The 12065-nt window shown below is 43.2% G+C and overlaps 1 protein-coding gene across 10 annotated transcripts in view; it reads left to right on the top strand.

Moving 5' to 3' along the window:
* AGAP1 (ArfGAP with GTPase domain, ankyrin repeat and PH domain 1) overlaps positions 1 to 12065 on the top strand; it is a 379248-nt gene that overhangs the window by 177694 nt on the left and 189489 nt on the right. For 9 of the 10 annotated variants that reach the window (XM_054830061.1, XM_054830062.1, XM_054830063.1 and 6 more), the window contains one exon: positions 8205 to 8360. The exons of the other annotated variant lie outside the window; for it this stretch is intronic. In XM_054830061.1, the coding sequence (XP_054686036.1) occupies positions 8205 to 8360 (156 nt within the window). The remainder of the gene's footprint in view (positions 1 to 8204; positions 8361 to 12065) is intronic. 10 annotated transcript variants of the gene reach the window in all.

Here is a 12065-nt window from a genome sequence, read left to right as displayed (position 1 = left end):
CACCTTACCCAGTCTAGTCCTTAGCATACCTTGGGGGAAATCCTAAGGTTTAATACCAGCAAGGGCTTCTCCACCCAGTAGTTTCAGTTTTCAAACTGTGAAAGACTTGTTTGCGTGTTTGGATGCATATCTGTACCCATGTCCAGTAGCTCTAGGTGGTGAACGCCTAGGTAACGTCCCCTTGCAGAAAATGCTGTCAGATATGTCTACGCTCATGCACTTACATATTTCCAGAGACCTGTTTCACCGAATGGCACGCTTCCCATTCCAATGACAACATCCATTTGTTTTTGCAGAAGGTGCTGCTTCTGTGTTCTGTCTCTGACTTTTTGTTTATAATGGACGGATGTCGGTCAAGGCGAGGGTTTTACTTGAAACCTTTGATAGCCAGAGTCAACAACCCTTGGTGCTAGTACTTCACGTAGCTATGTTGGCTTTCAGGGCAGCACAGAATGCATGCGAAGAACCTTATTCTCAAATCCAGGGATATCAGTCATGATTCGTGATGGACAGAACTATTGTATGCTCTGTCAGCAAGAAGGGTGGAGCAATATTGCTTATATTCTGCTAGGAAACAATTAATCTGTGTGATGCATTGAGGAGTGTTTCAGTCCTGCTCATCTGCTGGTTTTTCTGAATGCTTCAAGAGGTAGACTGAGTTGTTCAGAGAGGAAGAAGTGTTGTTTGGTGTATTGAAGGCCTCTTAGTGCCCACAGGGCATCTCAGGGTAGGTCTCTCTACTTTGGCCGTCAACAAGAAACGCACAGTGGAGGAGTACAGACCAGTATCTCGTGTCCTCCCCATCTCTATCCCACCTTTCCTTTCCCTCCACCCCAGCCCTTGCCAGTCCTTCTAGACGTGATATGCCTGTAGACCATGCCAAATCTTATTTCAAAAGAGCACGAGTTCCCCTTACATCACAAAACCGTATAGGCATTCCCTTTCCCTACTCATTCCTGCACTGATGGAGCTGCTTGTCCTTTACACCTGGCGTATCCTGTGATACAGTTGAAGATACTTAAGCTACAAGAATAGTGCTAATATCCATCAGTTCCAAGGGGCTCTTTTCTCTGCCCTGCCTCTGAAAGTGGAGATCATCTTGTTCCAAAAACCATGAGGCTGCTCAGGTGGGCACCATCTTTGGTCCTCAGTGCATTCCATCTGAGCTCAAGATGCATCAGAAATGTGTGTGAAGCAGCGCTGTCCTGGATAACCTGATGAGTAGTTACCTGGAGCTGTGCCTATTTTTAAGTTTACGCTGTTGTAAAAACACCTGAAAATCCCGTGCCACGACACCTTGAGTGTCTGTTTGCGTGAAGGACTTCAGGTCCCCGTTCGGACAAACTGATGATGTGAGGATTCCAGCCAGGAGTCCCCAGCAGCGTGAGCTTACTGGTGGGCTACAGTTTTGAAAGTAAAATCAAAAGATTATTTACCAATGACTACACTTCCTTGAAATCCGTAGTCTGCCGTGTAACGTCACCCATAAAATCGTTACACCTATGGACTGCAGTGCAAGGAAATGTGTTTACTGGTCAGCAGTGTCGCTCTCCTAGGAGATCTGCGTTATACCCGAGAAAGGTACGGAGCTTAACACGCGTTTTTCTAAACTGCAGCTCAGGTATGGCTAACACGCCAGCTTGCTCCCTACTGCCTGCTGCAAATCGGTAAAGATGCATTATTTATGCTCGGACTATGCCTCCATAAAGTTTTTACTACAGCGTGATTGTCTAAATATGTAAATTAAACTATTAAAAGTGCAGTCAGCGTAATCATCCATTGTTTTACTGTATATGAGACCTGATTATGGATAAACACTAAACAGTAGGGTACAATTATTTATAGTGGAGGTCATTTGGGATAAAATATTTTGTAGTATTTTGGCACTTGAATAACGAAGAGCTTAACTAGCTTTTCCTTCTGCTTTTTCATCTAATTGCAAAACGGCATCTAAGAGAAGTGAAAACACTATTTAAAACCATTGCAACATACATCACGATCCTTTTGTAGTTAGAGTTATTTCTAAGTAATCTCCAACATTTAAAATAAGCATTTTCTATATACGTGTGTATGTGTATATATTCCCCTTCGTTCACGTGCATAGTTTGACGCACAGTACACATGTATATGCAAGTGCATTCTCCAGGACTCGAATGTTAAAACTCAGTGCATCTGTAGGTGTAATTTTTCCTCCTTTGTCTTCACAGGACCGCAGTTACGTTCCTAATTAGGTTTTGCTATGCCCATCGTGACCTTTTCCAAGTTCTCTTAAACTTCAGACTCAGACTTGATCTTCTTTTAGCTTTTCCAGTTCACATTGCAGTTGCTGCCACTGGAGTATTGAAGCCGGTTGTCACATTTGGTTAATTAAATGTTATTAGCGATTTTGCTGAGATGACTTTTTTTGAATGTGCCAGCTTACTTTGTCTTCAGAAGTTGTCTTCAGATTCTCTTGGTGCTCTTTGGTCTGTCAGATAGGACAAATCTGCTCTTTCCTCTACCTTGCTGTTACGATGAGAAAAGGCAAAAGCTCCCGAGTTGGACAAGTTCTAATATGTCCCAAAGGACGAGGTTCAACTGTTAAATACGGGGGAAAAAATACAACTATTACCTGACAGTTTGGTCTTAACTGTGGAGGGCTAGACTTACTGAAATCTCCAGAATCGTTTATCCGGACCTAGGTTTGAAATCTGCTGTCAAATTTATATTCTGCAGTGGCGTGCTCAAAGCTTTCTGGCTTTTGCTGAGGCAAGGACTAAACAGTTTCCTCCTTGCTCTGTCTGCGGCTGTGTGGCTGTATATCACCAAAATCCCTGGAATAAACTGGACTCCCACCTATGGTGTTTTCAGATGAAAGGCTGAGATAGTGTGACTTTCAAGAGAGCAATCGTACACAAGCGGGCAAAGAAAAACGTCTCCCGACTAAAGAATTTTCCACGAGGCTTCTGTATTTCTACAGAAATACGCTTTTTTTTTCCTGCTTCACCCAAGAACAGAAGGTGCAGATACCGAGAGCGCTCTGTCACAGGGTACGTAATCTGGGTTTCTCATCAAGGCTCGCTTTATTCCAACTGTTCCCAGGCTCCCCGAAGCTCTGGCAATCTCTCGCCTGTTTTAGAAGCAGGACCTGCTGCCTTCGTTTTCTCCTCCAGCAGTGGTTAGAGATGACTTTTCTGGAGGGCATCCTGGTACATCCAGAGAGCAGAAAAAAATAATCGGTTCTGTATCGGGTTACTTGTCAAGAAGAAAAAAATTCAGCTTTGTTCTTCCTGTGCTCTCGTTTAGTGGCTTGGCCTGACACTTGTACTCTGTAAGCTTTATGAATCGTTTGGCAATACCAGATAATTTATAGGAGAGATGAAGTGACTGTTTTGCCACCTTTGGATAAGCGGCCAGTCAGGATCACGCCCCTTGCAAATCCGAGGGTAAGTCCAACCTTTTCTTGATGCGGGTCACTGCTGAGCTCCTGTAAATGACTCACTGGTTTCTTTACTAAGGAAATCTGAAATACGTAAAAGCTTTGAAAGTGTGGGATTTGACTCGTTCCAATCCTTTTCCTGCACAGAACTGTGGACGTTGTATGCACAGTTTTATTTTTTTTTATATGAGGTACCAGCAGGAATCTCGCTACCGGCTTTAATGCTTTCATCGGCAGTGTCTGCCTTTGAGGTAAACAGCATTGAACAGACCTATCTGGTCACGTTATGCCAGGTTGATAGCTTCATCTGAGGTGTTCTTCTCTGGTAACAGCGTGGTGGCAATTTTGTGCTAAATTTGTGCTTGCCGCCACGACCTTGAGTTTTTTACAGCATCGGTCTATGTGGCAACAAAGCTAGAAGCCTGCGTAGGTACTGCAGGCATACGTGTCTGTGAACGGAGTATTGGCCGTTCTAGAAGTAACACGTTCCCGAAATGAAAGACTTCCAGGGTTTTCTCTAACGACGTGCTGAAGTTCATTTACCACCGTCAGGCTGTGTACCTTCCTAGCAGGAAGGAAGGACAAGGTCGTACTGTCTATGTCCAGAACATTTAATGGGCACGCTGCCTTAACGAGGACGGGGAAATCTGTCCCCTCAGAAAGCCCAACAGGGATGTGTCCGTGTGAACGGTTCTACTGGAGCTCCTGGTTTCCCTACCCAGGGTCACTGTGTTGGTCTCGGTCCCTGTTGCCATGGCTCTGGTCAGAGCGGTGGCTCAGAAATGGCCCCTTAGGATGACATCTTGGGTACGTCCAAGTCTTGAGAGCAGCTTGGTGGAAAAACTTGGTTGAAAAGGTAATGCTAAGCTATGCAATGTCCCAGAGGGTATTAGAGTGCTTATTTGATTGGCTTTGACTGCCACAAATTTGACCAGGGTGTCTACACTCAGCAGCTGGGTTTATATTTGATACACGTTGGGTTACAGGTGCTGTAAGGAGGGCTGTTCTTCAGGTTCACTGACTTGATTTTTACGGCTTGGGACAAACATTAAGTTCTGTGAATTACAGTTATTGCCACGTGTCCTAAATTCTGTACTTCAGTGAACTTGTTACTAAATGCTTGCATACTGATGGCAGGAAACTGCTCTCTACGATCTTGAGATGGCAAAATCCCTCGACCTTTATTTGGTGCAAGCAAACAACCCAACAGAGACCACTCACCGCCTTTTGGTTTCCTTCCACGGTGCATTAGGTTCAGATGTTACCAAGACCGTGGTTTCCAGGTGCTCGTCTGGTGGCATTTTTCATTGCTCTTGTCTGTGCAGGCTATAACTTGGAAGTCACGTCTGAGCTTTCTTGTCAAACCCATTCTCTCCATTGAGGTGTTTCAGAGCAGCCATATAATTTTATATGTTTGCTAATTATTGGCACTTTCAGTAGGAGCTGGAGCTCGTTCGGTATTGGTAGCCGTGCTTTTATTCTGTGGAAATGTTGAAGTTTTCCACTTTTAAGTCTTTTCTTGAAATAGATTTTAATTATTTTTGCCAGCCAGTGGATTTGATGTGGCTTATTTTGAAACCACCTCAGAATATTATTTAGGAAGTTGGAAACCCAGTGGGGTTAGTATGTGTGAAGGGAAACATTGCCTGCAGGACTTCTTTTATAGAAGTCGTCTGTATAGGAACGTTTGTGTTTGGGGACCAGAGTGCCCAACATGTACGTGTTTTCCTTTAGGAGTTACTCACTCCTGGAAAATAAATCACTTACAAATCCAGGAAATCGTGCCTCACTGCAAAAAGTATAAAATGATGTCAAAAAATATGTCAAAGGATTAAAAAGGTAAATATTTAGGGAATCTTTTATGTTCTCTGTCTGGGAAATAGGCACTTAGGGTAGAAATCTGTTAATTTTAGTTAACTAAAAAAAAGGTGGTGGTGGATAGTTATCAAGTTGCTCAATATTATGAAGCAAAACATAGCTGCATCCTTTCACTTCGAACAGCTTGTGGTTCAAATCCTGTCATCAGTGTACAACATCTGAATCTTTCCTTCTTGCCTTGCTCCTCTCCTTTCTGTAGAAGAGACTTCTTGTAAGTGTGTTGAGGCATAACCCTCTTGTGATCTTTTTCTCCACCATCTTCATCGCTTATTGTTACCTTCTCCTCGGGTGAGCCTTGCAGCTGCGTAGTTTTAATCTTAAATGTGTTCAGTGCCTTTTCCCATTAATGGTTGCTTCCTTAGATGTCCTTCTCTCTCGTTTTCTCCGTCCCAGTTTGGTTCAGTCACGGCAGAGTGGACAGTAGGTGGTCGCCGTTCCTTGACACCAGCGTCTTTGGTCTCCTTCCCTAATGCTGTTTTACAGTTGTTGAGTTTCCAGATGTTCTCCTTACGTACCTTCTTTTATCAGCCACGTTTTAAAGCTTCCATATCACCCTCATCTCTGACGTGTCCAGTGGTCTGAGCGCTCATTTTCAAAGTCTTTGGCTGTTTGGAGTTTGGCAAACTTCTGGCGATCACTTTGAGTGTCCTAGGTACGTATTTTTTCATGACTTTTTATGCAAGAGTCTTCCCTGTGTTTCTTTGGAGAGGTAATCTCCGACTTCCACAGGCTCAGTGTGTCTTCACTCAGGCCATTTCCTCTCCTCTACGTTTGGTGTGGTACTTGGTGTCTCAGCAGGATGTCACAGAGAAAGGGAAAAGCGAATGCAGCGTAAATTAAGGTCACTTCTTCCCAGGTTGTCCTGCTCATCTCTCTGGTGTTACCATTTTCTGTTAAGACAGTAAAAATGATCATTTCAGCTCATGTTCTTTTCATCTCCTTTGTTTTATACGCTTGGGTCGTTTCCAAATTGTGCTTGTTACTTCCTCTGGGCACTTGAAAACGTAAAAAAAGTCTCTCGAGATCCTCTGTTACTTTCCGTACCTTACCTCTGGCTTCCTGACAGCCACGCTTCGCCAATTCAGGCAGAAGGAAGAGACGATGAAATTTAATTGCATATCTATTTATTTATATTTAAAGAGGGGAAGAGGAGAACAACTTTCTCCATCAAAAAGCTCATTTGCAGTATTGTCAGTCCTATCTTGTCACACAGAAATGAGCTGAGGAACATGTTGTTATTTACAGAGAAACAGGGACTTTCGAAAGTGGTGTTCCTGGATTTTTATCTGCATTGATTGTTCCTTCAGCCCAAATATGAGCTGCTTGTCTCACACCTCTTCCTTTTTATCCTTTGCTGCTTGAATTTAAAAAAAAAAAGCAATTTGGAAAAGCTGGAAGAATCAGAAGACGGCTTTAAATCATTGAAAGAGACTTCAACTGGATGATATCAAGGTTTGTCTCCTGCTTGGTTCTCCTTCAGAGGTTTTCTCTTGACTACTTGAGATCCTGGTCCGTACGCTGGCCTCCAAGGAGCGTGCGAGAAGTCCCATCGTGCCACTGGTGCCTTCCCTCTATGGCAGCTTTGTGCGCGTGTAAGACCAGTCGCTGGTGCAGGAATGACACCGAAGGGCAGACACTGGAGTGCCTTTCTTTGCCTGTTGAGCAGCTTTACCTGGTGAATTCCCACCTACAGCAATTAAGATGAGACCAAGTGGCGGGTCAAGTGTCATGGGAGAAGCCTTCTCCTCGGGCATCCTGGAAAATACCCTCTTACCCTCTTCCCTCACTTCTTTAGGAAACTTGGCTGCTTTAAAGATATTCTCTCACCCTTTTGTGTGCATCACAGACCGTTTTTCCCCCCACTCATAAGCTACGTGTGAGTTGTTGTTGTCCAGACCCTTCACCACCTCTTCCGCTGAGCTTCTCTTCAAAGCGCACAGAACTGTCTGCCTTTGCCCTGCCCCAGTCCCCCCTCAGCATATTCAGTATATCCTCAAAGGGTACGCTTGGATCTGATAGGAAAAAAAGCTGTCCTTTTGTCTTTCCAGACTACTTCCACAGCCTTTTTATTGATGTTTTTACTACTCATTTATGTTGTGTGTAATAAGAAAAAAAAAACAAACCACCCAACTACAAACCACCAAAACTCAAGACTTTGCTTTTAATCACCCTTTGGTCCATTCCATTCTGTTTCCTCACCTTCCTGCTATTAGTAACTTGTTACCTCAATTCTTTAATCGTTTTATTAGGCTGATGAAGTGACTGCTTTATATCTTTCAAGACTATGATGTAACTTTACATTTTTGGCTACTTTGAATAAATTGGAATATCTTCCTTTAAAGTTTTGTGTCTCTGTACCAACAGTTTCAGCAAATGTGTTGGGAACTCTCTGTCACCATAGTAGCTCTTTTACGAGGTCGAATTATTTTCATTTTCTTGATCAGCTCTCAGTGAACTGATGTCTCTAGGCTAGGATTAAGTCCAGCTATGCAGTTCTATGGCATTAGGTTTTGGTTTGGTTTTTTTTTTTCTGAGGTTTGAGGCAGAATTTGGTTTAGCAATTTTGAAGTAGAAAACCAGAATTTACAGACTTTCCCCAACGTTTTGCTTACTCGTACACTAGTAAAACAAATGAAACTGTTTCTATCCAGTTAGGGTTATATTGTGTGGAGTGAAAATGTGCCTGCCACATCGACAGAACTATCAACGTTTTCAAAAAATCACGGCAGGGAGAATATCAATACATTGGTATTTGGAGTAGCAATTTGTGGAAACGTAGGGCAGTCCCACCGTGTTCCTCAGCCTAGGCTGCTGTTCTCGCATGTCAGGACTAAATAAGATACAGCTGTGGATTGTAATTTCTTGAAAGCAGTGTATCACTGTTTAAAACTAACTTTAATCCTTGCAGACCAGTAATGGAGGAGGGAGTTTAAGTGATTATTCCTCCTCTGTCCCATCAACTCCAAGCACCAGCCAGAAGGAGCTACGGATTGATGTTCCTCCCACTGCCAACACACCAACTCCTGTCCGTAAACAGTCCAAGCGCCGATCCAACCTCTTCACGGTGAGTGAGCCAAGGAAGAGACTATTGCTGTATTTCACGTAGCGCTCTGCGGTGACGGCCTGAACTTCAGCCCTCTTTGAGCTGAGCTGCTCTAATCCAGGCAGGAGCGTTGAGATGGATCTGTAGGCTCAAAAACAAAACCACCTTAGAATTGCCGTGGGGCGGTTCTGTTTGAGGACTTCAAGAGAAACTAAATACGGTGAAGTTACCCTCTTGGGAATTGCAGTGAAACAAGGGAATCCGCAGTTGAGTTTTGGAGCCTTTGTCCAATTTAAATTCTCAGACCCGTCCAGATTCCCTGGTTTGGCAATAGTCAAAGGGAAAGCCGGGTCTCTGCTCCCCAGTCGTGTCCCTACTCTGAATGATGCCGCTGACTCCGGGCTCCCTTGTGAGGGCTCCTGTGTTTGTAGAGACATCTCGGGGTTTACCATGGGAATACCGTGCGGTACTGCAAAATAACTACTCCATGTCACTTTTATCACTATACAGTCTCAACTCACTTTTCTTTTCCAGGGTTAAGAGAGATGATGGAGATTAAAACGACTTTTTTTTTTTTCTTCCCAATCCACCTTTTTTTTCCTTCATTGAGAGTCCAAAAAAAAAAATGTACTAAATAGAAGGTGTGACGGGTCCGATACGATAGGTCTTTGTTATGCACGAGTGGTCTGGGAGATGATAATGAAGCCTTGAGTGATGATTTCCTTAGTTTAGCAATCTTGCTGAAAGCTTTGGGATTGTATTGTGTGCGTAATTGTGGTTTTGTAGGCAGCTTTTTGACGCTCTTAATGTGCTCTATAGCAAACTCAGAATCCCTGTGGGCTTGCACGTAAGCTCTATGGTGATTGTAGCGACACGTTAGTCACGTGTAGAAAGCCACCTCTTCCCTGTCATCATGAATAGTTTATATTTTGTATTCCAGAGCTGACTTCATGTTCACTTCCCAAAGCTAGCTCACTCCTTGGTCGTATCCGGGGAACCACGTACAAAAAAGGCGTAAACCCATTTCTTTGTACTCTAGGCAAAATCTGGCCTTTAGAAAGTTTTGTCGTAGTTTTGGAGCGCTGAGTGACGGCAGAGTCCCGTATTTCACGCGTCCGCCCCGACAGCGCTGTTTGAATTTAAAAACCGTAGGTCTTCAAACACCTCCAAAGGAATGAAAATCCTGTGTTTGTCTTTAGGTGCAAAACAGTAAAACGAGTGGCATGTGAAAAAAAGCGTCCAATTTTGACGCTGATTATTTTACGGCAATCGCGTGGATTTCCTCCTGTTGGTGGGAATACTCGCGGTTGTTGGGGCGTACTCAGGAGTTACAAACCCCACTAGGTGTCAGTGTCAGCCCAGAAACTGTCAGCAGAGCGGAGTAATACCTCTGGAAACAGAGCTGGGACGCTACAGCATCCCTCAAAAGCATTCGCCGACCATTTCTGGTCTGAGAGATGCATAAAATGCTAGAAGGGCTGTACAGATGTCTCTGACATTTGGGAAACCGGGGATGTTTGAAATTGGAGTAGGGTGTAAATTTGAGAAAGTGAATAAAAAGAAACGTATTCCCATCTACGAGCGTGGAAGAGGTTTGAGAAGAACATTGTCAGCCGTGTTTGCTGGAAACAAACAGACTAAAGCTCTGGATTGCGAGAACAGCGTATGAAAAAGCAAATTTGCTAATATGAGAGGGTAGTTGTCTTAATGTCTAATAACTGGGGGAAAAATTTTGGGGGAAAACAAGTCCTACAGAAAAGAAATACTATTAATTTGACTTTTCAGAACTAGTTCTGTCTGTAAGATCTGGGCGTATTACGTGCTGTGTAATGAGTTGCCCTGTAATCCGTGTCCCGAAGTGTTTAACACTGACTCTGCTGTAACCCAGGTTTCATGCCGTATCGGCCGAGTTAGAACCTGGGATTATTTAACCGAATAAATAGATGACCAGTATTTTCTGTCTAGTTACGAACAGAGTACGTAATCAAAATATTTTACTGTGTAGCTCTGGGTTTCTCACTGTGCTTCTTTCCTAGCCTGTTACTTGCTTACGCCTTTATCGCTTACAGAATGGAATATATTTCTGTTTAATTGCAAATTACCTCTTGTTATCTAGCATAGGTAATATGTTTAGTTTCCTACATGAAGATCCTTTAGTGTTGGAAGACAATTGGGTTAAGCAGAAAACAGATGCGGTTTTTCTTAAATCGATTACAGCTTTTGATTCAGAATAGGGTTGAGAATTTTAAGCACGTTCATGTTTAAGGGCATTAAATGCAGCATCTGATCTTTTTGACTTTGGTAATATTTGCCGTAAAGCTAGTGTTGCAATAGCTGACTTCCTACTTAGATGATAAAATAGATCAAATATTAGCAGAAGGGTAAATGTCCTTTGTTTTGTGCAGCGTATTGACAGGGACGAGTAAAGAACGGTGTGTAGCGCCGGTGGGGGTTTAAGGTGCACCTGAGGAACTGATGGTAACTGTGTCCCGTCCCGTGGGGGGTGGATGGAGGTCTGTCCAGTGAGATCCATCTCCTTTCCCATGCTCACTATTACCTAGCGTACATCTTTGCAGAATTGCAAGCCAGACTTTTTTAAAAGTTCACATGACCTCTCTGCCTCGGTATCTACTATTCGAGATCAGTTTTCTTACTGGGCTGCTGACGCTGGATTCTGGTTGTGCCCAAACTCAGGTGCCCTGTCCCTCTGGGATGAAATCTTATTTCACAGACCTAGCTCGGGTAAGGTTTTATGTGGACATAAGTCTACGTGTGACTTCCAATGCAAAGGGGAAATGAGTCAAATGATATTCGTGCAGGCGTTTGGTTTTTTTTTTTTACTTTTTTCTGGTTTGCTTGAATGAAGTTTTAAATGGAATGACGTAATGTGTAGATGTGACATCAGAGAAAGTCCTAGCAAATGTTGTGCCGGTATGGTTTAGAGTCTATTTTTTTTTTTTTTTACGCTATAGGATGTAAGACGCATTGTGTGTGTGTCATAGGTACAAAAACATAAAAGATCACAATATATCTCTGTTTCACTGCACGATTTGTCTTTATAAATAGCAGAGCCTGCTAAGATTCTCCCCTGAAAACTTCATGTATTCTGTGATTACAAGCAAATAGAATAGAATTTGCCTAACGTAAATTCCTACATGTCTATACTTTTGGCATTTGACAGTATTTTGCATGGAGATGTTTCCCTTCTACGTGCAATGTATTCTTTCCAGATGCAGCTACTTTCGCGGAATGGAAGACGCGATGATTTAAAAATAAAGATGAGAAATAGGGCGTAGTTATTTAGCTTGCTTTTCAGAGGCAGGATCCTTTCTTAAGAAAAAAAAAGTCAAATAAAAAAGAAACATTCAAGTTGACAACTTCCCTCCCAAGGATTTGGCTACCTTCACCGAGTTTCTTTAAAATGTCCCTGACGGGCGCTTTGCGCCATTGAAGCTTTGTTTTGCCTTGTATTATTGGGAAGTGGCACTTTCAGATTCAGAAATCTGTCTTGAAGGACGAGGAACAATAGTTATCCCGAACGTTGGATTTCATCCCTCCCACTTGTTTTGCTTTCTTTCATTTATTCTTTGTTTAATTCCCCGGCACGTCATTCCATCGCCCCGAACCATAGTAACTAGCGAGAGGAGCCCGTTCCCGGCGGAGCGGGGAAGGCAGCGCAGGATCCCCGCTGGGTAAATGCGTTGCTTAGAATGGTGTTACTTCAAG

The sequence above is a fragment of the Grus americana genome, chromosome 6, assembly GCF_028858705.1.
Source record: "Grus americana isolate bGruAme1 chromosome 6, bGruAme1.mat, whole genome shotgun sequence".
In the NCBI taxonomy this organism is placed as follows: Eukaryota; Metazoa; Chordata; class Aves; order Gruiformes; family Gruidae; genus Grus; species Grus americana.
This window is presented reverse-complemented; position numbering and strand designations above follow the sequence as displayed.